This window comes from Malaclemys terrapin, chromosome 13 (assembly GCF_027887155.1).
Source record: "Malaclemys terrapin pileata isolate rMalTer1 chromosome 13, rMalTer1.hap1, whole genome shotgun sequence".
Taxonomy (NCBI): domain Eukaryota; kingdom Metazoa; phylum Chordata; order Testudines; family Emydidae; genus Malaclemys; species Malaclemys terrapin.
The window spans coordinates 25,180,351-25,206,990 of record NC_071517.1 but is presented as its reverse complement, the minus strand read 5'-3'; the positions used below and the strand labels follow the sequence as shown (position 1 = coordinate 25,206,990).

At 48.1% G+C, this 26,640-nt stretch overlaps 1 protein-coding gene across 1 annotated transcript in view; it reads left to right on the top strand.

The window, feature by feature from the left end:
- The first annotated feature begins 5,021 nt into the window (after window positions 1-5,021).
- DNAH9 (dynein axonemal heavy chain 9) overlaps window positions 5,022-26,640 on the top strand; it is a 404,651-nt gene continuing 383,032 nt past the window's right edge. The window contains exons 1-5 of the mRNA XM_054048023.1: window positions 5,022-5,491; window positions 12,518-12,714; window positions 15,804-15,962; window positions 17,941-18,071; window positions 23,060-23,271. Coding sequence (XP_053903998.1) covers window positions 5,096-5,491; window positions 12,518-12,714; window positions 15,804-15,962; window positions 17,941-18,071; window positions 23,060-23,271 — 1,095 coding nt within the window. The 5' untranslated portion in view covers window positions 5,022-5,095. The remainder of the gene's footprint in view (window positions 5,492-12,517; window positions 12,715-15,803; window positions 15,963-17,940; window positions 18,072-23,059; window positions 23,272-26,640) is intronic.

Genomic DNA, 26,640 nt, shown 5'->3' with positions numbered 1-26,640 from the left:
TATGATCGGGATGCCATTTGTCCCGATATTCAGGTAAGGAGGTGAGCGGGAGGGAGGCACTGATCCTGTGGATGCTCCGGGGCTGGAGCACCCATGGGGAAAAATTGCAGCTAAGCTCCCTCGGCCTCACCTCTTCCCCCCTTTCCCCCCCCCAGCATGCCGCATCCCTGCTCCTCCCCTCCTCCAGCGCTTCCCATCGCCTAACAGCTGTTTGGCAACACTTAGCGCTTTCTGGGAGGGAGGAGCAGGGACGTGGCATGCTCGGGAGGAGGTGGAGAAGAGGCAGGGCAGGGATGGGGACTTGGGAGAAGGGAGTGGAATGGGGGCGTGGCGAGGGCAGGAAGAGGTCAGCACCCACCCAGCAGAGGGGAAGTCGGTGCCATAGGGGTGAGTGGCGGGCGGGGAGGGTGAAGAGGCGAGTGGGGGGAGGGCAGAGCCTGGGAGGAGCGGGGGTGGACTGTGGATGGGGCTGATGGCACCCCAGTGTGTCCCGATACTTTAGTGTGGTGATCTGGTCACCCTCTGTGCTACCCACTCTGCAAACCCAGAGTCCCTGCCTCTAACCCTAACCGCATAAGCTGTTAGTGCAGTAGGTAGCTGTGCTGTGGATCTGAAGGGGGTGTGTGTGTGTGTGTGTGTGTACACACACACACACACACACACACACACACACACACGGCTTGTTCATTTTCACCTCCCTGTCTGTGGCCCCAAGGAGCCCAGAACCACCCTCCTTGCACTAACTATGTCTGCCTCTGGGAGGAGGAAGATCAGCCTGGGGTAGATAGATGCATGCTAGCTCATATTGACAGTGGCCAGTGCCAGGAGCCCCTGAGGGAATGAACAGCACAGGTAATCATCAAGTGATCCATCCTGTTGCCCATTCTCAGCTTCTGGCAAACAGGCTAGGGATACCATCCCTGCCCATCCTGGCTAATAGCCATTGATGGATCTATCCTCCATGAATTCATCTAGTTCTTTTTTGAACCCTGTTATACTCTTAGACTTCACAACATCCTCTGACAAGGAGTTCCACAGGTTGACTTTGTGTAATGTGAAAAACATACTTCCTTTTGTTTGTTTTAAACCTGCTGCCTATTAATTTCATTTGTTAACCCCTAGTTCTTGGGTTATGAGGAGTAAATAACACTTCCTTATTTACATTCTCTGCACCAGTCATGATTTTATAGACCTCCATCATATCCCCCTTAGTCATTTCTTTTCCAAGCTGAAAAGTCCTAGTTTTATTAATCTCTCCTCATATGGCAGCCATTCTATACCCCTAATAATTTTTAGTGCCCTTTTCTGAACCTTTTCCAATTCTAAAACATCTTTTTTGAGATGGGGAGACCACATCTGCACGCAGTATTCAAGATGTGGGTGTACTATGGATTTATATAGAGGCAGCAAGATATTTTCTGTCTTATTATCTATCCCTTAATGATTCCCAACATTGTTTGCTTTTTTGACTGCCGCTGCACATTGAGTGGATGTTTTCAGAGAGCTATCCACACTGACTCCAAGATCTGTCTCTTGAGTGGTAACAGCTAATTTAGACCCCATCATTTTATATGAATAGTTGGGATTATGTTTTCCAATGTGCATTATTTTGCATTTATCAACATTGAATTTCATCTGCTATTATGTTGCCCAGTCACCCAGTTTCGAGAGATCCTTATGTAGCTCTTTGCAGTCTGCCCGGGACTTAACTATCTTGAGTAGTTTTGTAACATCTGCACATTTTGCCACCTCACTATTTACCCCTTTTTCCAGATCATTTGTGAATATGTTGAATAGGACTGGTCCCAGTACAGACCCATGGGGGACACCACTATTTACCCCCCTCTATTCTGAAAACTGACCATTTATTCCTACCTTTTAACCAAACATGTAAAAACATGTTTAAAAAAAAAAAAAAAAAAAAAAACGGGAGATGCTGGCTTGCTTCCGGGGGCCAAGAAAAGCCTTTGGCTCAGTCAGGCACCCAGGATCGAATCTTCAATTGCTACAAAATGGAACTGGTGGGAAAACATAGGACATTAAATCATGTGCCATGCATCTAAGGCAGGCTAAAAATAAACAGTAGGCTAATGGAGGCCTTTCAAGCAAGAAAGGGGAATAAAGGAGGAATCTCCGCTCCATTCTCTTTGATCTACACATGGGTGACCTGCCAGCCCTACTGGAACAGTCGCCCAAAGCTAAGAGTCCCACTGCACATCTCTGAGAGAAAGTGCTGCTATGTGCGGCTGATCTGGCCATATTATCTAGCCAGCCAGCCCACAGAAACTCACTGCCATACCCGGACCCTACAGCTCACTCTGGGAAAACTTAGAACTCAGACATTTCCGAATGAGCCCCAGATCAACCAAACAAGAGTAGAACTGTGCTGCAGAGCCATGGAGACTGAACACACTGTGACATTGCACTCCATATTCTTTATGAAAATATGCTGATGAGTGTGAATATGATGTAACTGGAATATGCTTTATGCAAAAGGTCTCTTGTAAGGTATCACTACAAAGCCTATAATCTACTGAGTGTGTTCATCCTATTTGTTTGCATGTAGTATTTCTATGTCTGGAGTTAGGAGAATAAGATATAAACTTGTATTACTGATGTAAACATATTAAGTAGAAGCCATTAAGGGTGCTTCAGAATCAAACTGTAAATGGCTCTGTTTACCTGAAAACATTCCTGTGTACCTGTGGGCCAGCCCAGGAAGAATGGAGGCTGGGATCTCACAGGACGTGATCATGTCACTTGATACTGGAATCCATCTTAAATCTGGTACTTTTCCATGTAGATGGCGGGGTGGGGACCTGGAGAGACAAAAGATTCCCGCCTTGTGTCAAAGCTATAAAAGGGGGTGGAGCAGGACAAAGGGTCCCAGTCATGAGAATACCCCTGTTTACCACCTAAGATGTCTGCTAGAACTAACAAGGACTGTACCAGGGGAAAGGATTGGGCCCAGACTAGGAAGGAGTCTAGTCTGGGAAAGAAGTTTATTGGAATATCTCTCAGGGTGAGATCTTACCTGTAATTAGTTTCTTAATGTATTAGGCTTAGACTTGCGTGTTTTGTTTTATTTTGCTTGGTGACTTACTTTGTTCTGTCTGTTATTACTTGAAACCACTTAAATCCTACTTTTTATACTTAATAAAATAACCTTTTTGTTTATTAATATGCCCAGAGTAAGTGATTAATACCTGGGGGAGCAAACAGCTGTGCATATCTCTCTATCAGTGTTATAGAGGGTGGACAATTTATGAGTTTACCCTGTATAAGCTTTATACAGAGTAGAAGATTTATTTGAGGTTTGGATCCCATTGGGAACTGGGTGCTGGAGGTAGGTAACCTGCTGAGCAGTTTTCACTTAAAGCCTGCAGCTTTGGGGGTGTGATTCAGACCCTGAGTCTGTGTTGCAGCAGGCTAGCATGACTGGCTCAAAAGGCAGGGTTCTGGTAGTCCCAAGCTGGCAGGGAAAATGGGCTCAGAGGTAATTTCAGCACATCAGGTAACAGCCCCAAGGGGGATCTCTGTGACTGAACCCATCACACACACCTTCCCAGTAGGTCACAATAAATGCAGCAGGGAGCGTCAGACTGGCTCTCAAAGCACAAGAGAAAGCTCTGCAGGCTTCTATGCCACAAAGAAAAAAATGCCTCCTGCACAAGAAATTGCTAAAACTATTGCCCAGCTGCTTGCAGCCCACTCTGCTAGAAGGCAGGAATGTGATCTTGGGGTTTGCACTACCTGGGACGAACCCTGACAGAAACCCTGTCCCTGTAGTTCTGCAAACAAAGCTGTGCAGAGGAACTCTAGCACCAATGCTGCCCAGCAGAACCAGGCCAATTCCCCCTTCCAGTCAACCCCCTTGGAAGGACGTTCAGCTTCTGGTGACATCCCAATGCTGCAAAGGCTCCCTCAGGCACAAAGCACTAGAGCAGGGGGGTTCAACCTTGTTTCATTGGCAGACCCCTTTGGGAAATTAGTCTGCAAACCCCCAAGGTTCATGGACCACAGGTTGAAATCCAAGTGCAATCACAGTCCACTCCTTTGTGTCACCTCCAAAGCTGTAGCCGGCAGGGCAGGCCATGGAACACCACAGAACTCGCCAGCCTCCTCCCCCCCCCCACCCACTGGGAGGAGTGCTGGAGAAAGAGAGAGAGAGAGAGAGTGTGTGTGTGCACATGCACCAGTGAACCAAATTGTAAACCCTGGATATGATGAAAACTACTTCAAACCAGGGGGTGTGGCAGTCCCCCCTTCTAGTTCCAGCACCCCAGTTCTAGTGCCTATGCACACTTAGGGTGACCAGATAGCAAGTGTGAAAAATTGGGACCGGGTGGAAGAGCAATAGGTGCCTATATATGAAAAAGCCCCAAATATTGGGACTGACCCTATAAAATCAGGACATCTGGCCATGCTGGGACAGACAAGTCAAACCCCAGGCGAGCCAAGTGCAGGTGGCTGGCAGAGTGATGGCACTAGGACACAGCACAGCAGAGGCACACCTCTGGGACCCAGGGCCAGCAAGGGGAGGCATGTGCCACAGTCATAGAATCATAGACTATCAGGGTTGAGAAGGGAGCTCAGGAGGTCATCTAGTCCAATCCCCAGGGCCCTAAGTGGCCCCCTCAAGGATTGAACTCACAATTCTGGGTTTAGCAGGCCAATGCTCAAACCACTGAGCTATCCCTCCCCTGCACTCATCATGAAACACCCACCCCGGTGGAGCCACAAGCTTCCACCTCCTGCCGCTCAAGGCTTGCCAGCCGGAGGGAACCGGAGCGGCCCCGGCGGATGCCTCAGGCTAAGGAGGAGCCGCGTCCAGTCCCCAGAGCAACCGCAGCTCCGCCCTGTACACAAGGTCGCCAAGGAGCCTCGGCGGAGCATCAAGCGCAGCCCCAGGCCCGCAGCGCAGCCCCCTTCCCGGACCGTGCCCGAGCGCAGCCCCCAGCTCCGGGACCCGGGCGCAGCCCTCTGCCCGGACCGTGCCCGAGCGCAGCCCCCTCCCCGACCCTGCCCCGAGCTTAGTCTCCAGCTCCGGGACCAGAGCGCAGCCCCCGCTCCGGGGTGTCCTGCCTGCAGCGCCATGGCCGGCCCGGAGGAGGAGGAGGAGGGGTCCCCCGCGGAGGACGCCCCCGGCTTGGATCCTCGCGTCCGGCTGCTCGGGGAGCGCGTGTTGCGGAGCCTGCGGCTGAAGCCGGAGCGCTGGGAGCGCTGTGTGGGTAGTCCCGAGGCGCAGCCCCTGCTGCGGGGCTTCCTGGAGGGCGCCGCGGGGCAGCCGCCGCTGCTGGTGGTGACGCTGAGCCCGGCGGGGCAGCTGGCGCTCAGCACCCAGCTCCCCGCCAGCCCCGGCCGCAGCAAGGCGCTGTTCTTCCTCCGCAGGGGTCCCGGGCCGCTGAGCGCCCCGCCCGGCCCCGGGGAACTACTCTACGGGGACCTGCCCGCCTCCTCCCTGGAGCACTTCGCCACCCTGGTGGAGGAGGTAAGGGGGCCGCGGGAAGCCCCAGCGCGGGGGCGGATGGATGGGATCCCAGGAGCAGCCCCTTCCCCTCCGCGGTTCTGGGTCCTGGCGGCTGGCAGGGACCTACCCCTTACTGCGGCTGTCCCCCTTCTGGCCTGGCTCCCAGTCTATAGCAGCCCAGGGAGCCAGCGAGGTGCCCAGCCTGGCTGTGCTAGTGCCCCAGGTCCCTGGGCTGGCCTGGCACCAGAAGGGAACCTCTCTGGTTCCCACCTTAGTTCAGAGGTCTGTGACCCATCCCCACTCTCAAGGCTCTGTCCCCTCAGCCTGGCTGAGACGGAGGTGCAGGCTAAGGAGCTGTAGCCTGGCCAAGCAGTGGGGTCTTTTAGCTCAGGGAGTAGCAGCTCATGCTTGGGGAATCAGAGATTTCAGGGTCAGTCCCTGCTGTGGTGACTCACCCAGGGGTGTCCCCAGGGACACAGGTCACAGGGGTAAAAAAACAAGTTGCTAAGGGGTTGTGTGCAATGTTAAGGTAACATCAAGAAGAGCAAGTCACTAAGGGACAACAATGCAAAACTGGAACACACACAACACAGTGTAACGCCATATACCTAGGTACATCAGCCCCACACATCCCTGTTCCCAGATACCATCCATTCCCAGAGAAAAGCTGTTCTACTCATCCACACTCACAGGCCACCCAGATACCCTTAACTCTGCCATCTGTAAGCCCAGAAGGGAAGTGTTTACAAAATCAAAACACACCTGTAGACAGGGCCTGTTTAATGCCAGTGTTCCTATGGGATTAATCTGTATTTCTCATGGGTAGCTTGAATCTGGGTTATTTCCGTTTAGGACTTGTTAAGAATCACAACTAATATGTCCTTTTGTTTGTAATTTTAATATTGTGAACTAAAATATGTTACCAGTATTTTTCCCACTAGAGGTGTCACCTAATGAATTTTTTTTTAAATAAACATTTATTTTGAATGTGTTCAGTATGAATTTAAGATGGGAAATCTACACAATGATAAGAGTGTATGTGGAAATAGGTGTGAATGTGGCAGTATTTTGGAGTTGACATTGTTATATTAAGACATTGAACCTTCAGCTCACAGTTGTAGGCTACCAACCAAGTTATTTTGATTTTGTGGGGTAGCATATTTGTTTATGTGGAGCAATATTACATCTCAGTCTTTTTGATGGGTTCTGCAATTTGGTAAATCATAATTGCACAGATTGCAGTGTTTGTGTGCTGTGACTTTGTTTGTAAATGGTGACAGGTAGCATATGAGAGGACTTGTAAACTCCAGCTGTTATGTAAAATTTTTTGGGTGTAATGAATAGTTTTAGATTGATGTCACTGGGGCTCCTTTGGTCATGTGTCCTGAGCAGGGTGCATGTACTGATCTCTGCCATGCATATTTCTTTATGTAGCTTTTTGTCCGGGAGATGTAAGCATTGTTTCATGGCACTCCACGGAGGGTAGAGTTAAGGGTCTGACTGTGGTGACAGTAGCTGAGTAGGACTGGTCGGCTGGGGGAATGGGCAGTGTGTGAGTGAGTGAGAGAGAAGAGGAGGGATGTAGGTGAATGGCTTTGTGCTGTGTTTCCTGGCATTGTGCGTTTGGGCTTTGCTTCACTGTCTCTCAGCCACCTGAACTGTTTTTCACAAAGTGTCTTTTGTGTTTGAACTTCCTGGTTTTCTTGAAAATAGAGAGAGGCAGGCTCAAGAGGACTCAACCAAGGAGGCTCCTCCTCCTCCCCTGTGCAATCGCTTTGCACCTGCTGTGTGTGCAGAGTAGGGTGAAGCTGGGCTGGCACCAAGGGGCTGCATGGCTCTCCTGGGTGAATTGCACTAGGGGCTCAGTGCCAACCCCATAGATTCTTCTGGTACAGGGGATGTTTCAGGGCAGATTGAGGGCAGGAAGAGACAGGCCTGCACCCCAGGGATCCCCTGCTACAGTGAGGCCCATAGGGACTATGGCAGTGGGAGGTAGGGAGGGCAAGCTAGGGCTGTCCGCAGGCTGCTCTAACCTGCTACTGTGGCCCCTCTGTCCTCTGTCTGCCCCAGCATCACATCAGGGAGGTGCAAAGCCTCCCCTCTCAGTCCCTGCGCTCACTCAGGAACCCAACGTGCTATAGAAAATCCACACTCAGGTTGATCATTCGTGACTCTTCTCTGATGTGAACAAACTGCACTATTGGGCTGAATCAGCCACTCACACTGGGGACAGGAGCAGGCCCTTCCACCCAGGGTGGGGCAGGCCATGCAGCTGAGCCCCCAGCTCTGTGGTGATGCCTCCTATGGGAACGCCTCTGCTTGTGTCACATGTGCTCTTTGGCAGAGGGACCGAGCTGAAGGCAGTGCAGGAGCAGCGCAGAGCTGCAAGCAGAGCTGCTGAGCAGGCTCAACCCTCTGCTGAAGATCTTCATGTGATTCTCTCATCTTCCCATTCTCCTGCTCTGCCCTGTCAGCCAAGCCCTTGCTTCTCTGAAGGAGCACGGTACCCAAGTGGAATGAACACTGGTCTTGCTGGCTAGGCTGTCTTCAATGACCTGCGTGGAGGACTTGAAGGAGTCTGAAGAATCTCTCCTTTTGCTGGCCAGGGCGCCTGACCAGAGCCCGATGTAGTGACACCTTTTCTGCTGCAGTAACATGTATGGCCCTGGCAGTTGGGATGTCACACAATTAAGTTCACTGTTTTATTGGGGATTTTTTTTTTTTTATAATTTGTGTGGCTGTTCCCTAGCCTAGGCTATAGTCTAGTGTACTAAATACCGTGAGTTCCTCGCTGTGTGTGACTGTTAACGTGAGAACACCGTACTGAGTGAACACAGGAATTATGGAGATGGTGGCCACAGCTCTGTAGTTAAGGTTGACTTTTCCATCAATGACAGGGATTCAGATTTTTTATTACGTATGACAGCATCCCTGCACCTTCCCCACAATTACAGCACTTGCTCCTTGAATTTCGAATGACTTCTCAGAGAAGTTAAACATAAATCCATTAATTAGTTTATGAATGAAAATTAATTTTAAAATCGGTCCTTTAAGAACTTTAGCGGCTTGTTAGACTCTGCTCAGTCATTGTCTATTAACAGAGAAATTGGCAGAAAGGTGAATCTTGAGAAAATCTGGTGCAATAATTAGTTGTTTTTGAAAATACAGATAGATGAATATATAGATATTTAGAATTAATGGTAACTTTATCCATTATTTCTCATAATTGAAAGTTTCCCCTTCAGCAGAGGCTGAGGAATAAAGTTCTGCTCTAGAAAAATTTACCAAGAATTGCCCTCTTTCAAAATGGCTGCCATCTCCTGTTCTCATCGGGACTGAAGCCACAGGCTGCCTTTAGCAAAGATAGCCTACTCCTGCATTCTGCTGCGCCTCTCTGCCTCCAGCATAGCTTCACTCCAGTTGGGAACAGTGGGAAGAAGTGTCCATCTTTGGTAAGGGCAGCTGATGGTTTCAATCCTATTGAGAATAATTTGAGATGGTGACTATTTTGAGAAGGCCATCTTAACCAAGGGTAAAACCAACTCTTTGGACTCCACCTGGAAACCAATAGGCTGGCAGTAGAGGTCCCAGAACACAGACGTCATGTGCTGCTGCCAAGATACACTGCATTGTGCACTGGCTTCAGTTTCTGGGTTGATTTAAGGCCAAGCCCCATGTACAGTGCATTACAGTACTCTAATCCCGAGGTGATAACAGCATGAATAATGGTAACAAGGACCTCACCTGAAAGAAACGCACAACCTCAGTACAGATGAAGATGGACAAGAGCCTTCCTAGAAGCTGCTGCTATATGATTATGATCATCTAGCAAGAGCTAGGCTCCAATATCCCCTCAGTCACAGTGGCTAATACAATCCTTGCCGTATCTTCTGGTTGTTTCCTCCAACCAATAAACATTACCCCTGTCTTATTTGGACTGAGCTTCAGCCAGTTAGCTCTCATTGAAGTCCCAATCTCACTCAGACATCACAGAACAGTGGCTGATTTGAATCAGACAGATGCACTGCTGGCTGTCAGCATACTGAAAGCACTGATCTCCCATATCCTCTCATTAACCTTTCTAATGGCCTTGCACACAAGTGGAACAAGAGTAAAGACACGTGGGGAACTTGCTGGGCTCCAGATGAGTGCCCTCAGTGATGAAGAAAAGTCTCCTAAAAGAAAAGTGATGAAGAAAAGTCTGGAGGGAAAGGAGTCACCAGAGAACAACCCCATCTGCTCCTGTTACATTCTGCAGCTTAGGACCAATGGTATTGAAAGCAGCTGGTAGATTTAATCATATCAGCCTGGAAACCCAGTCTCCTTCCATCCCTAGGGTGAGATAATTTCTGCTGGAGCAATATCTGTTCTGTGCCCTTATTGACAAGAGTTAAAGAGACCTGAGACATCTAGGTGTTCTGCAAGGTGTTCTGTGTCTAATCTTAACCAGAACTGGAAGATTAGACACTGGGCAATTGTCAGCCAGAGTGTCAAAGTTAAGTGTTGGTTTTTTGAACAAAGGACATATAACAGCTTCCGTAAGAGAAACTGGCATGCTGTCCTCCCTAGGCATTGGCTATCTCCACTAGCAACAGAAAATCCAGTCCGATCTTAACACAGCATCAAGACAATAATGCTTTAGCTGAGCTCCAAGTAGCAGCTTTACAGCTCTCAATCAGCACAGGATGAATAAATGCTGTGGAAGTGATCGCTACCCACCTTCCAGTAGAAAGGTCTGTAAGTTGTTCTTGTGGAGGAACTTCACTGAGCACACAGCATGGGTGGATACAGAATATGATCCCATTGGATCACTTCTGGACTGAATGGGACTAGCCTTTAGCTTTTCAGCAAAAGCCACAGGCAGTATTGGGGAGGTCATGGAAGGCATTGTCCCCACAGCCGTCTGAACACCTGAGGCGTGCAGCTGAGTTTAGCATGGAAGATCATGAGGCTTAAGAACAATACTGACACAGGAACTGTCTTATTTCAATCAAAATATGGGACCACAGTCCAGGCTTTGGGATGGGTTGTTAGGATGGCTTCCCCCTTAAGAAAACTGTCATCAAAGCCTGCAGCTGCCACTCTCCTGGCATATGAGAGAGCCTGCAGGAAGGAACCTCCAATGACAGGTGAAAGGAGCAGACACCAAGAGGCACTGAAGGATCCCCCATAGCCTAGATCAGCGGTCTGAAACACGCGGCCCACGGAGCTCTTCCCTGCGGCCCGCCAAGCTCCCCACGCCCCCCCCCCCGTTACTTCCTGTCGCCGCCAAACTCCCCTCACCCCCCCCCCGAGTTATTTTATGTGGCAGCTAAGCTCCCCGGGCACTGCTTCCCAATGTTTGGGGCCAGATCTCTCCCCTGGCCCCGCCTGCCACCCCCAAACACCTCCCCCGAGTGTCCCCCGGTCTCACTTGCTGCCCCCTCACTGCCTGAAGCCTGCAGCTCATGCTGACTCTGCTCCACTCTCCTCTGCCGGCTTCCAGCATCACCTGCTGCCGCAGGGTCCTAGTGCCACCTGCACTAGGGCCAGGGCAGGTTGCCCTTCCCCTGCCCTTCTGCCCTAGTCCTGAGCCTCTCCAATGCCCTGAGCCTCTCCAATGCCCCAAACCCCTCATCCCACAGTCCTCCCCCCTGCACCTCCTCCTATCCCCAAACTCCATCCCAAAGCCTGAGCCCCCCACCCCCTGCCCCAGCCCGGAGCCTGAACCCAGCACCCAAACTCCATCCCAGAGTCTGCACCCCAGACTCCCTCCCCTATCCAAACTCCCTCCCAGAGTCTCAGGAAGGTGGGGGTGGAGTTTGGGGGATGCAGGTTCTGGGCACCACCAAAATTTCTACAAACCTGTCACCCCTGGAAGAGGCAGAGCAGAGGGGTGGAGTGGTGGTGCAGCCCAGTGCAGTGGGGGGGCTTTACTGAGTGTATATATTTTATTAAAACCGCTTGGAGGAGGAGGTGGAGAAGAGATGGGGCAGGGGTGAGGCCTCATGGAAGAGGTGGAGTGGGGGCGGGGCCAGGGGCGGCAATGGGGGTGTCAGTGATGCGGCCTTTGGGCCAATGCACTAGTCCTCATGTGGCCCTTGTGGTCATTTGAGTTTGAGACCCCTGGCCTAGATGCAGTTAGGATTGCAGTTCCATAGAGTCAGTTTGTGCTTTTGAACATACATGGTGCTCAGACCTTTAACATGCTCTTTTTAAAAGCAGACTGAGCCCTCTTGCATGGAGGAGTTAGAAACGAATCCCAAATCCAGTAAAAACAAGGAACATTTTAAAATGACTAGTAAAGGACAAGAGCCTAGAGCCATCCGTTCACCCATTCCTAGTTAGAGCCATGTGGATGTAAAGCAGGTGGGCAGATAGTGAGTGATGAAGTGCTGTGTGGAATTGGCTGGGTCTCTTTTCTGTTCCTTTCCAGACTCTCAAATGTTTGGGTTTTTGAAAGGTGTAGAATATAAGTAAGAAATACTGTTTTGGTGTGTGGTAGGACTCCAACATCACACACTTTCCAGCATAACTCCTGCTGAATTAGCTTTTTATTTGGGAATAATCTTTTGATTTCTGAGCTCTTTGTTCTAGACATTGATAAATGCAGAAGCAAGGAGCAAATGCTGCTACAGAGGAGTTCTGGGGTTTTATAACTAAATTGTGTCCTTTTGAAAGGTACTGAGCCTACAAACCCAATAATTATCCACAAAACAGGTGGAGTGTTGGGGGCAGAGGTGCAGGCTTCTTCATACATGTCCCAAATATAAACTGCAAGGACTGCTACTGTGGGGTAGAGAAGAAATAACTTGCTGTGGCTCATTCAGTCCTTGGAGACTGCTCCGATTGCCAACAGGGCTGACAATTACAATGGGTGTTATATGAATGCCAGTCCATTAGGAACCAGCCTGAACCCCCTCCATGCTCATTTCATGTGGGCACACAGGATCCAGTTTGGTGGCTGGCTGATGAAAGGCTCTGGGGCTCGTGAGCTATTCAGTCCCACTTGGCTTTTCTTCTTTATTACTTATCTGCTGTAAACTGGTTCAATGGTTTATATTACAGGTAGTAGCACCAGTCCTGGCAAACCAGAAGAATCATCACAGCTGGCCACATGTGGTGTCACAGGACATTATGCGTCATGTCCACAGCCTGAAAAGTAACATTTTTGTGGTTATTGGTCAAGTAAAAGGGAAGACCCTACTCCCCCTTCCAGCAGGCTCTGAGAGAATGGAGTATATAGATTGTGAAAATGAAAAAACGTAAGTGAAGTTTTGAGTTTTCATCTACTTTGCTCGCCGCATGTTTGTTTTTATTTCTGCTAGGAATCCCATGCAAAAATAAGCAGGACTTTCCTCATTCACTGTCCATTCTCCTTGCTAGTCAGCCAAGGAAGTGAGGCCTAATACTCAACCTGATGGCATTTCTGTTTGTCTGCCTGTAACACGATAACTTTTGAAGACCACATCCAATCAGTTTCACAATTATTGGAAACATTTGAAGCGTCAGTGGGAAGAACCCCATTGATTTTGGGGGTAGTCAGTGAACCAAAACATTGGAAAAGCCTCATTTCCTTACTGTGTCCATTGGATGCTCTAGGCAGATGGGGATTGTGACATCAGAGATAACACAGCCAGTCATCATTCACACCCTCTAGTTCAGGGGTGGGCAAACTTTTTGGCCTGAGGGCCACACTGGGGGTAGGGATAGCTCAGTGGTTTGAGTGTTGGCCTGCTGAACCCAGGGTTGTGAGTTCAATCCTTGAGGGGGCCATTTAGGGACCTGGGGCAAAAATCTATCGGGGATGGTACTTGGTCCTGCTAGTGAAGGCAGGGGACTGGACTCGACTCGATGACCTTTCTAGGTTCCTTCCAGCTCTATGAGATAGGTATATCTCCATATTATAATTATCTGAGTATAGAAATTGTAAGGTGGGCCATGAATGCTCATGAAATTGGGGTTGGGGTGTAGGAGGGGGTGAGGGCTGTGGCTGGGGGTGCAGACTCCGGGGTGGGAATGGTAATGAGGTGTTTGGGTTGCAGGAGTGTGGGCTGGGATCGAGGGGTTTGGAGGGTCGGGGGGGGGATCGGGGTGCAGGCTCTGGGGGGCACTTACCTCAAGAGGCTCCCGGAAGCAGTGGTATGTCCACCCTCCGGCTCCTACATGGAGGCATGGTCAGGCGTCTCTGCTGCGCACTGCCCCGTCTGCGGGCGCCTCCCCTACAGCTCCCATTGGCCATGGTTCCTGGCCAATGGGAGCTGGGGGGGCAGCGCTTGGGGCGGGGGCAGTGTGCGTAGTGGAGCCTCCTGGCTGCCCCTTTGTGTAGGAGAGGGGACATGCTGCTGCTTCCGGGAGCTGTGCAGAGCAGCCCGCAACCCTGCTCCCCGCTCCCTGGCTGGAGCGGGACAAGCCCCAGACCCCTCTCCCCAGAGGGAGCTCGAGGGCCCAATTAAAATGGCCTGCGGCCGTAGTTTGCCCACTCCTGCTCTAGTTCATTTACATGCTTCAATCCTATTGGTTGAAATGCACCAGCAAAAGAAACCTGTGGCTCAGAACTGAGGTGCTCCGACACAGTGGGGAGTCATGGGGGTTCAGGGCTGGAATAGTGGGAACTGCTTCAGATTGGAAGCTGTATTGGAATGAGGCTGGAGCTTTGCACTGTCGCTCCTGCCCCACTAAGCCTGTCTCAGGCAAGATCATTTTACCTTTGTCCAGTCAAAACTTGTAATTTAGCTAGCCAGTGCCCATTTGGTGCCAAAGGTAGAGAGATTCCTTTGCCTGCAGCAGCCAGGGGGAAATGTGAAGGGGAGAGATGACCAAGGCAGGCAGCAGGGTTAGAGGTTAAGGTTTAAGACTAGGGTTTGGGTTTCTTGAGGGAGGGAGTGCTGATTGGGTGAGTTATTTATGATGTCACAGTGCTACTGCTCAGGCGCCTCTGAGCATATGGGCTGCCACGGGAAGTTGCTGATGTGAAACTGCTGAAGCAACAAGGAGAGGAAGAGGAGTGGCTTAGATTAGGTAACATTAAATGTAGGTGAAATGGCTACAGGGTCAGGGGTAGAGACTGTGTCCCTGCCACTCCCCCCACCTGCCAGCTCAGCCGGCAGCAGCAATGGAGTGTGTAACCCTCTAGACTAGAGGAAACAAACCCTGTTCCTCTTTATCATTTTCTTTGCCTCACCATGGTGCTGCTGCCTGTCTTTAGATGATGCATCTCCCTGCCTAGGGGCCTGTTCCCACTCCTGTTGACTTCAGAGGAGCAGGATCAAGCCAAAGATTGTAACTGAGAGGTTCAGTGATTAATTTTTTTTTTTTTTTAAATGGAGATATCCTATCTCCTAGAACTGGAAGGGACCTTGAAAGGTCATCGAGTCCAGCCCCCTGCCTTCACTAGCAGAACCAAGTACTGATTTTGCCCCAGATTCCTAAGTGGCCCCTCAAAGATTGAACTCACAACCCTGGGTTTAGCAGGCCAATGCTCAAACCACTGAGCTATCCCTCCCCCCGCAGTGACAGGCACTACAGAGAAACCCAGAATAGACAGGCCCTGAGAGAAGCTGATCCCCATAGCTGGCCAAGCAAAGGGAGGCACAACTATGCTCTATGGAATTTCTTTGACTGTCTTTCTGTCTGTCTGCCACACAAAAACCTTTGAAGACTGAGCCCATTTGGTGCTGCAGGCATAGGAGCATTGTGACATCCAACAGTTATCAGGAGCTGTGCTCCCCGTTTCCAGCCTTTTGTGCAGCAAGCTGGCACCTCCTCTGCTCCTTCAGCTTAGCAGCCACCTTGCATGGTTTCTCTCCTAGCTGAGTCTAGTAAATCACTGGAGGCAAGATGGAGCAGGTTGTGCAAAGAGCAGCATTGGGAGAGATGATTCTGCTTGAGGCATAGTCTCCCCAGTGCTCCTCATGGGATGGGGGGCTCCACACCACCCCCTGCTGGGGCACTGGCATACATGCCACAATCTTGTCCATGCTGTGCAAGTTCAGATACTAAACACGAGCAAGTCTCGTGCCAAGGGCATTCACATGTACCTCAGGGGGTCAGAAAGTAAGATGTTTGGGTGCATTATTGTTTCTGCCTGCCTTCCCTTGAATGATCAGGTACTGGTCACTGCTGGTGGCAGGATGTTGGCTTAGATGATGGTATCCACTATAAAGGCATTTTAGAAACTTTCTCCAGAATGAATTTACTGTACTATTAAAAAAAAAGTGTGGGGATTTAAGATACACAGCACCTTGTGAAATAAACATTGGCATCTGGTTATTTTGCACAGCATATCTGATTCCTGCGCATTGTCAAACAAAAACCAAACTTCACAGGGAGACTTTGTATTTACTTTCTGCAGTGTGGAACTGGTGGATAAATCTCTCGTGCACGCCATTGAGTCAACAGTGATAGAGTGGAGCTACCAGATCCAGGGAGCGTTGAAAAGAGAGTCATCAGAGCCACTTCTGCAAGGCAGCAACCCCAATCCAAAGGTGGAGTTAGAATTCTGGAAAAACAGGTACGTTGCGGGCAGCCTGGCAGTGTATGTTTGTCAGTAAAAGCTCATGTTACATGGAAGGGAAATGCTGCAAGCAGCCAGCACTACTCAGACAAGATATAAAGACTAAGCAGTTTAAAGTTTATATAAAGACTCAAGATAGAGAAGTTTATTCAAGCTCATAAAATAACCATGAGCTGTGAAATACATAGGAGGTCACTGCTGGTGCAACTGGCAGTATTTCAACTGACCACCAGCGTAGGGGCTCCATACCTAAGGGATCTTTTCTAAAATCCCACTTCCATCACAGCTAAGAACAGGCGACACTGTGACTGGGACCCCAGGGTACAACCTGGAACAATGAGACTGCTCTGCTCCCTTAACTCTCCAGCCTGGGCTGTCTCTCTCAATGCTTTGCTAGTGACAAGCAGCAGGTGCTATTATCACTCAGCCACCAGCATAGAGACACACCCAGGTAAGTTGCATGAGTGCTCTCTAAGCCACTCATGAACTGTAAAGTGGGAGACACCAGCAAATCCCTCAAAGACCTTCTCTTGAACAGTGCAAACGTATTAATTAGTTTGCCACTTCGTCAAAGGATAGTGGACTGTGCACCAGCCTTTGTAATCTGAGCAGATTCCCCAAGCACTTTAGATAAACTCACTGGTAAAGATAAACCATTAAAATAGGCTTATTAATTACAGAAAGATATATTTGAAGTGATTATAAGTGGTAGGCATAAGGTCAGAGTTAGTTACCTAAGAAATAAAAGTAAAATCGCAGTCTAAATCCTAACCTCCATTAGACTAAGCAAGATTTTAATCAAACAGCTTTTCTCACCCCACTAAGTTGCAGGCAGGTTACAGTTCTTAAGACACAGCCTAGGACCAATCTCATCAGTTTGAAGTCTTTGTCTTCTCAGCGTTCTTGGTACCTTCAGCGTAGGTGGGGGAGGAGAGAGGTAATTGCATGATGTCACTGTCCCTTATTTTATACTTTCAGTTCATGTCCCAGGAATGATACTGGCCAGGCATGTCCTGGTGGGCCTTGATGAGTCACAGAGTTGAGCAATCTCCATTGTGCAGTGCTTGTACAACTGTGTCTCACAAAATTATAAATCTCTTGTTTACATTTCCCCGGCTGGTCAATGGCTCACGATGGTCACTTCACGCCCGCCTGGGTGAGGGTCACCTCCTTTGTTGCCACTGGAGAGCTAGCTGTGGGCATCTCCCGGACACACAATGTATTTCAGTAACAACCATATAGCAGAATATCATAATTTCATACACGCTAACAATATACATGTTTTGACAGGACAATGGGTTTCAGCAGATCATGACCTTTCATATGGCACCTTACACGGCACGCTTTGTATGAAATATCACAACCATATACAAATAATGAGTATGGGGGTTACAGGGTGCTACTTTGAGGTACAATGCGTCACAGACACCGGTAAGAGCTAATTGAAGCCTCTCACTGGGCTTCTTTCCCTCTCTCCAAGAAACTCAAAGCCAGTTTTTGAAGCCCAAAACATGTTAGATTTTCTGACAAAAAGGAATCAATTTCTCTGCTTGCAGTGAGGGTTAGAGGCCTCAGTAGCAGCGACAGACCCTGACTCAGGAATCAGACTTGCTACAAGCTGTTTTTATTTACAATAGGCTCCAGTGATTTAACATGCTCAGCCAACTCAGTTAAAAAATGCAGAGCTAATTTCCTATCCTCCAACCCTCCTGTCTGGTACTTCAGGAGGGGCACCTGGCAATTGGACTGTGGGCAGTCACTGACTTTGACCCCTGGACTGGGCTTCCCCTTGGAATAAGGATTAGCCCTCACAGTGCTGAAGCCCATGAGGTCTGAGGAACTCCCATGAGCCAGCAGCCGCGCAGGCTAGGTGTGAATTGCTCAACGCAGATGGAGTGGAGATGGACATTTATTTGCCTGGGTTCAGTTGCTGTGATCTCTACCTAGAGCTCTCATCTCTCTTGCTTTGCTGTAGGTACGAGGACCTGGAATGTATTTACAATCAGCTGAAAACTCAGAAGGTGAGGAAAATGGCTGAACTTCTAGACAGAGTGCAGAGCAGCTACTTCCCAGCCTTCAAAGCGATGTTCAGAGATGTCGTAGAAGGTGAGATTTGGGCACCCTCTTTGCCTTAGCTATGCTGATTTCATGGTTGGTCTTTTCCCCATCCCCTGATTTTTATAGCTACAGTCCCAACACGACTGGTCTGCAGTGGCATTGGTCCTTGATGCCCTAGTGAGAGAGGGGTGCAGGGAGGGAATTGTTGGGAAGGGCATCCTGGAGGACGAAGGGGCAGAAGAGTTAGAGGTTTGGGATTGTAGATGACCCTGCAGTTTTGGTACCATCTTGGGACCAGTTTGATTACTGGTCTGTGGATCCAGAAACCTCCCAAAAGTCATGGAGAGGAATTTTGGGATTTGTTCCGCCTTTAATAATAATCTTATATTAATCCAGAGTGCCTCATCCTGATGGATTAATGTCACCTACTACAGTGTGATCGTGGTGGCTGCTTTACAGCAAGCCACAGCCCTTCACAACAGTTTAGGGCAGGAAATGTTGAATACTGTATCCAACTGGAACTACAAGGGGAGTTTTCATTAGACTACTTGTTGCCCAAACTGGAATTTAGTCTGGACACCACCCCAGTCTTGTGAAAATAATCGTTTGCAACTGCTGTGGGCAGAGCACCTTTTGGTCTGAGGATATTAAGGCACTTGATAAAGGTGGGCAGATATCATTCTCCCTGTTTTCCTGAGGAGTCATTGCAGGTGTGGAAAGCTGATGTGACATGCCCAAGGTCACACAGCAAGACAGCAGGTCAATGGCTTGGCTGAGTAGAGAACTCAGATTTTGATTCTGAGTCCTCAGTGCAGACTTTTTGTCAGAGCAATCTCCAGGAAAAGTGCAATGGGTCTGAGTGCAATAAATGGTTGCGTCCTTGGTTTTATGTTTCATCTGAAAAGAGTGTCTTCTAGCATTATGTTGGACTGGATCAGAGGGAACATCCTTAGAAACACTCCATACAGCTCCTGGGATCTCCTTCAAGATCTTCCATCCAGTATTAACCTGCTTAGTTCATAAGATCTGACAAGACCATCGTCCTAATTGGTATCACTTCTAAAGAAGACATAGTGATAAAAGATTAAAGCCTGGGTTAGTGTCCTCTAGGTGATGCAGGGGATTAACGTTCCAGCCTTTCTCCTCCTTATTTTGCCCTCCCAGTGCATTTACACTGGAACAAGAGGAATTACTCCTTTGGGCAGACAAAGGACCGTTGCCTCCCTATTTAAATCAGAATTATAAGAATGTTGGCACATTTATTCAGAAATGTTGTCATTTTACAGAAAAAAAAGGGAATAGTTTCTAAGAAGTTTTCTACTGTGTGTCTTTGAGAAGCAAAATTACAGCCAAGCAATGCCCAACTCTGCAGAAGTTCAGTCTTCTCAAGTAAGCCATGCCCAGTGGAATTCAGTCCAGCCCAAACAAAATCCTGAAAATTTACTGTAGTTTCCTTCATTATCGGGGAAGGAGGAATCTCTGAGGAGGCCGTGAGGGCTAGCTTGATAAGGGGGATTTAGGCTGAGCGTTACAGCGCTTAAGCCCCGCCCCCTCAAAGGAACTTCAGTGCCTAAGTCTGGGCAGAGATAGGGGCTTCCCTCTGCTTGGGATTCACGGCTATTGAATCTGTTCCTGGAGTTAGGCTGACCTAGCTTAAGCACCTTTCTCAAGAAAAAATGAGGTGTGGTTGGTACCCTCCCACCGTACCCAGTAGTTCAAGCACTCTCTCAGGTTGTGGGATAGCTGTTTTCAAATCCTTGCTCTCCAGTAGGGAAATCAGTGCTCAGATTGATCAACTCCCTGCAGAGTAGGGATTTGCACCCAAGTCTCCCACATCCCAGCTGAGTGCCCGAACCTCTGGGATGAGAACTTCTGTTAAAGTTGTGCCACTTTGTGCAAACTATTTAAATATTCATTTGGGCCAGAGAGAGAGAGAGAGAACAAAAGATTGACCCAATGCTTAGAACACTCACCTGGGGCGTGGGAGTCTCAAGTCCCAGTCCCTGCTTTAATGACTAGTTAAGTATTTTATACAAGATGGAACAGTTCCAACAATGAGAGCATTAGAGAGTCATAGGCCAGGTCTACACCACAGATCTATATATTGGTATAACTATGTCACTCAGGGGTGTGAAAAATCCACCCCCTGAGCAAAGTAGTTATACCAACCTAACCCCTCCCCCCACCCCCGTGCAAACAGTGCTAGGTCACTGGGAGAGCTGCTTCCATTGACATGGCTACCGCCTTTCGGGAGGTGGATTAACTTCCCGTCGGCATAGTAGTGTCTTCACTAAAGCACGGTGGCTGCACGGCTGCAGTGCTGTACATGAAGACAAGTCCATAGAGTGGAATTTGAACCCCATCCTGGGTGAGTGCCCTCACCACGGGGCTGTTGGATAAAAGGGGGCTGGGTGCTCCAGCTGTGCTTTGTGTGGGGCCTGACCTGGTTGATGTGTTTGAAGGCAGCCTCTGAGCACATGGACCAGGTTGGGTTCATGGGTGAGATAGGTGGGAAGACTAGGGGATTAGGTGGGAGTTCGGCACAGAGATGCTGGGCACTTCCCAGACTGAGGCAGCTATGTACATGCCCAACTGCCAAAATGTCGGTACCTTGGAGACTTTTCCAGTGTAAACATAGGTGCCTAGTAAATTAGGCACCTATGGGGTTAGGTGGCGGCTGAGCAGGATATTGTGAATGTCAGTAGTGCTTAAAGGTTGGACTTCGCCAGCTAAAGAGGCAGTTAGGTACCTAAGTTCCCCCTGTGAATCTGGCCCTGATACACCTCCTGTTTCATGACCAACAGTAACCTATAGCCCAGCAAAAAAACCCCTTTTCAACCAAAACAACCAGTATCTTTTGAGAACTTCGGTGTCACTAACCAACCCTATCAACTCACCAAAGCCAAGGCGCTTTTCTCCTCAGCAGCAGGTGTTGCTGCTGCAGAAGGTGGGCTCCCATCTGTAGAGGTTTCTTTTTAAGTTCATAGCAAAATGCAACTCTCCAAAAGAGAAGTCCTGTTCTTTGGAAGCATCTTTAGTGTGGATGAGACAGTGCTACATTCCACTCCACCTCCCACAACAGCCTTCTTCATAAGGACAGAGACTTGCTATTTGCCTTGGATAACTCCCCTGAAGTTGGATAGAGGATGGATTTTTTTTTTTTTTTTTTTTTTGCTTTTGAATTCTCTCTTTTCTTTCTAGTCAATGCCAGTGTTACACTGTCTGGAGCGGCTCACGTCTGTGCATGCCAGCCTCAGGGCAGATTGTTAAAAAGCAGGGCAGAAACCCCAAACTGGCTGTATGTTCTATAGTTAGATTTCACCAACCCAGTAACCAATGTGAACTTTTAAAGCACTGTAACAGCCTTACCATGGAGTCACAGACAGTTCCCTTGAGCTCTCCAGTCTCACTTGCCATCCAGGCAAGCTGGACTATGTGATAGATGGTCACTTTACACCAAAAAAACACAGCAATATTCAGGATACTCCCAGTCCCAAAGGACCAGTCACTTACCCCAGGTCAATTGTACTTAAATCTCAAACCGAAGACAATGCCTGTAGCTAATCCTGTAATAAACTAAAGATTTATTAACAAAGAAAAGAAATTAGAATTATTTATAGGGTTAAAACAGGAAATGTACACACACAAATGAGTTATGAGTAGATGCTTCTCTAATAAGCTACTGTGTATGTCATTTAGGGCTGACCCAGGCCAAGCAGCATGGGGATCTCTTGCTTATGGTTAGGAATCTTTGCCCCTCAGAGTCCAGACAGCATAGGGTGACCAGATGTCCCGATTTTATAGGGACAGTCCCGATTTTTGGGTATTTTTCTTATATAGGCTCCTATTACCCTCCACACCCTGTCCCAATTTTTCACATTTGCTGTCTGGTCACCCTAAGACAGCATAGAGAGAGACTCAGTTTTTCCTTGTCAGATATTTTTATCCCCTTCCCCCCAGAATCCATCTGAAGGGATGAGTTCATTTGCAGGGCTCCCCTTCCCAGAGGGAGAGAGGAATGCAGTAAACAAGGTCTCTGTCCTTTGCTGCTGCACAATGCCTTATTTGCCTTCAGTGGGCCACCTTGTGTGCAGGACGAGCACTTTACCTTAATTAATGCTGCTTTTCCCATTTGGTGAGTTACACAGTTACCGAGGTTTACAATGCAAATGCTCAATATAACTTCATACCATGGCATACAGATATTATAAGTAGGATTAATACATGCAGCATCCTACAAGCATTCCATCAAGTCTAAACACTTTCTTATCACAATAATATCTATTTTAACTATATTAACTCACAGGTGAGCCAGCCTGGTTTCTGGCTATGCATTTGTCAGTGTTCAGTGAGCTGGGAGGTCTGCCAGCATCTCTCACTTCTTCATAACGATTCTAACCGTTAATAATGTTAGAGAGACAAGCTGGCTGTTCTAAATTAGTTCTTCAAGTATTACTCTCCTAAACAATTAACACTCTTGTGTCAATTGGCAATCAGGTTTATAGCCCGCAGAACTGTTTTTTGTGGACCCTTCTTTGCTAAGTCTTATTTTGTAAGCAAGTAGTTTTTAAGTGAGGTGAAACTTGGAATACACAAGACAAATCAGACTCCTGAAAGGGGTACGGTAATCTGGAAAGGTTGAGAGCCGCTGCTCTAGACTAACCTAGGTTAGTAACATTCAAAGGCACAACAGTTATGGCTTCCAGGCTTTGGGGTATGTTAGGTGTGTAGCGATCCTAACCACTTCATAAGCAGCTTTTGTGTATTTTACACTGGTAAAACTGATGCGGAAACAGACAGAAGTTGGCTCTATTCAGAGTCCCAAGGAGAAACAGCATGTTGGTTTTTTTTGGTTGTGTTGTTTTCTGTTTCCCTTTGCTGTTCATTTTTCCAAATAAATTGGCTTAATTTATTTTGCAAGCTGAGTTTTTGCCTGTTGGTGTGAAATGACATCAGAGATAATCAGAGCCCAGGCAATAGCTGCATGCTAGGGCGTGACAGACCTCACCTTTCATGTGTGCTGTTTATGTTCACAGCTTTGACTGAGGCCCAGGATATTAACCTGCACCTGACACCTCTCCAGCGCAGCTTGGAGGAGATAGAGAATGTTGAGTTTAATGAGGTGAAGCCATTGATCAGTCCCTTGCTCCACATGGTTTGTTTAATCTGGGCCACATCCAATTACTACAACACGCCTGCACGGATCATAGTGCTGCTTCAGGAAATCTGCAATCTTCTCATCCAACAAGTAGGTGGCCTGGACCCTTTAAACCACTCCCTGAACCCCAGAGCTCAGTTAGAAATTTCTATCTCAAGGCTTCCACAGATGGGGTAGGGGTCAGGGTCAGGATACGCCCCACTTGCAACACTGAACTTAACCCTAGGTATCAGCGCTTTCACATCTTCCACTAGGCTCGTCTGGGATTTCTTTCATGCAGCCACTTGATTCTGCCAGCCATGTAGTGTCTGGGCTGCACATCCATCCATGTTAGACATGAAAGCCATCTCAAACCACTGTGTCCCCCAGTGCCAGAGCTCATGTTTGCTTAGAAGAGTTCAGAGAAATGTCAATCCTGCAGTGCTAATGCTTTGCACCAAAGAGAGCTGCTCAGTCATTTGGCTTTTATCTTGCATCCCATCTGTCCTTCAGCTGTGTTTTTATCCACTTAGACATATGCTCCCTGCACTTCCATGAGCACCCACAATCCCTAGCCTTTTATTAATGAGTGGTGGCACTTCCACAGCATGGTCACCCAGGTCACATGGAAGCCTCTCTTTGGGGTTCCACATGGTCCCAGCTTTGCCAGGAGGCCATGAGCAGGGCTAGTGGGTTTCTACTGGATTTTCAGCCACAGGAAACCACACAATCGCTGCCGATAGTCCCCAGTAATGCTTGCCTTTCCCCTCTGTGCCTGCCCCCCAGGGGATTTCAGAGGCAGCAGCAGCTGGGGGAGTTCTGTGAAGATACCCCTTGCCTCCTGTGGATCCCTTCAAGATCTGACGGTTTAAGAGCAGAATCTCTGGCCCCTATGGGGCACAAACTCTCCCATGTGTTCAACAGAGGAATGCTGAGGGAATCTGGGAGTTTCTGATTATGGCATTTGCACACACCCCAGTTTGTAGAATCTGCAGGTCAGAGCACAGTGAAGTGCTCAGAGCTCTGCTTGGTGTTGTATAAATAATAATGATCAAGCCCCCAGCAGATTGCAATGAAAAAGCCAGGTGAAAACAAAGCTTATGGCATCACAGAGTTCATTACACAGTTTTGTAAAACAAAATGGTAGCTGGCCCGTTGGCTCTCCACAGGCTTCCTGGACTCTACAGCCTGCGGGGAAAGCTGCTGCTTCTCCAGAGGGGGAAGGACCTCCCCCTCCCCCTTTAGCAGTCAGATGCTAAGTAAGGTTTGCCTTTCCACCCCGTTGTGGAGCCATCAGTCCTGAAACCAAGGCCTGTAACTAGAGCTGATCTGGAGAAAAGAAGGGTGTGCTGTCTGCTGGGTGCTAAGATACGGGATATGGACCTGAGGCTGAAAAGGACCTAATGGGAGCGGGAAAGAATCCACTGATTGTTCTTTATCTGGGAACAAAAGATACAGCTAGATTCTCGCTGGAATGTATCAAGGGAGACTATGCCAGGCTGGGGAAGACGCTTAAAGAAATCGAGGCTCAGGTGATCTTCAGTGGGATTCTGTCTGTTCCTAGAGAAGGGCAACAAAGGTGTGACAAGATTATGGCGATCAACAGATGGCTCAGGCAGTGGTGCTATAAGGAAGGCTTTGGGATGTATGGCCACTGGGAAGCATTCATGGAGAGAGGACTGTTCTCTTGGGATGGACTTCACCTGAGTAAGGAGGGAAATAGACTTCTAGGATGGAGGCTGGCACAACTGATTAAGAGAGCTTTAAACTAGGAATTTGGGGGAGATGGTTGGGAGATGTCCAGGTAATCTCCATGCCGGAATTTAACATTGGACGTAAGGAGGAAGGGTTGTGTAGATATAAGTCTAATAGGTAATACTGGCGGTAGAATGTCTGTGCCTAATCGGGTAAAGAATGTCAGTGAAGCCAAATGGCAAAAATTAAGGTGTTTGTACACTAATGCGAGGAGCCTGGTAACAAAATGGAGGAACTAGAGCTACTGGTGCAGGAAGTAAAACCAGATATTATAGGGATAACAGAAACATGGTGGAATAGTAGTCATGACTGGAGTACAGGTATTGAAGGCTATGTGCTGTTTAGGAAAGACAGAAATAAAGGCAAAGGTGGTGGAGTAGCATTGTATATCAATGATGAAGTAGACTGTAAAGAATGGATAAGACGGAGTCTGTCTGGGCAAAAATCACGTTGGGAAAGAAAGCTACTAGAGCCTCCCCTGAGATACTGCTTGGAGTGTGCTACAGACCGCCGGGATCTGATTTGGATATGGATGGAGACCTCTTTAATCTTTTTAATGAAGTAAACACTAATGGGAATTGTGTGATCCCGGGAGACTTTAACTTCCCAGATATAGACTGGAGGACAAGTGCTAGTAATAATAATAGGGCTCAGTTTTTCCTGGATGAGATAGCTGATGGATTCCTTCACCAAGTAGTTGAAGAACCAACAAGAGGGGATGCCATTTTAGATTTGGTTTTGGTGAGTATTGAGGACCTCATAGAAGAAATGGTTGTAGGGGACAAGCTTGGTTCGAGTGATCATGAGCTTATTCAGTTCAAACTAGATGGAAGGATAAACAAAAACAGATCTGGGACTAGGATTTTTGATTTTAAAAGGGCTAACTTTAAAGAATTAAGGAAATTAGTTAGGGAAGTGGATTGAACTGAAGAACTTGTAGATCTAAAGGTGGAGGAGGCCTGGAATTACTTCAAGTCAAAGTTGCAGAAACTATCAGAAGCCTGCATCCCAAGAAAGGGGAAAAAATTCATAGGCAGGAGTTGTAGACCAAGCTGGATGAGCAAGCATCTCAGAGAGGTGATTAAGAAAAAGCAGAAAGCCTACAAGGAGTGGAAGATGGGAGGGATTAGCAAGGAAAGCTACCTTATTGAGGTTAGAAAATGTAGGGATAAAGTGAGAAAGGCCAAAAGCCATGTAGAGTTGGACCTTGCAAAGGGAATTAAAACTAATAGTAAAAGGTTCTATAGCCATATAAATAAGAAGAAAACAAAGAAAGAAGAAGTGGGACCGCTAAACACTGAGGATGGAGTGCAGGTTAAAGATAATCTAGGCATGGCCCAATATCTAAACAAATACTTTGGCTCAGTCTTTAATGAGGCTAATGAGGAGCTTAGGGATAATGGTAGGATGACAAATGAGGATATGGAGGTAGATATTACCGCATCCGAGGTAGAAGCCAAACTCAAACAGCTTAATGGGACTAAATCGGGGGGGCCCAGATAATCTTCATCCAAGAATATTAAAGGAACTGGCACATGAAATTGCAAGCCCATTAGCAAGAATTTTTAACGAATCAGTAAACTCAGGGGTTGTACCGTACGACTGGAGAATTGCTAACATAGTTCCTATTTTTAAGAAGGGGAAAAAAAGTGATCCGAGTAACTGTAGGCCTGTTAGTTTGACATCTGTAGTATGCAAGGTCTTGGAAAAATTTTTGAAGGAAAA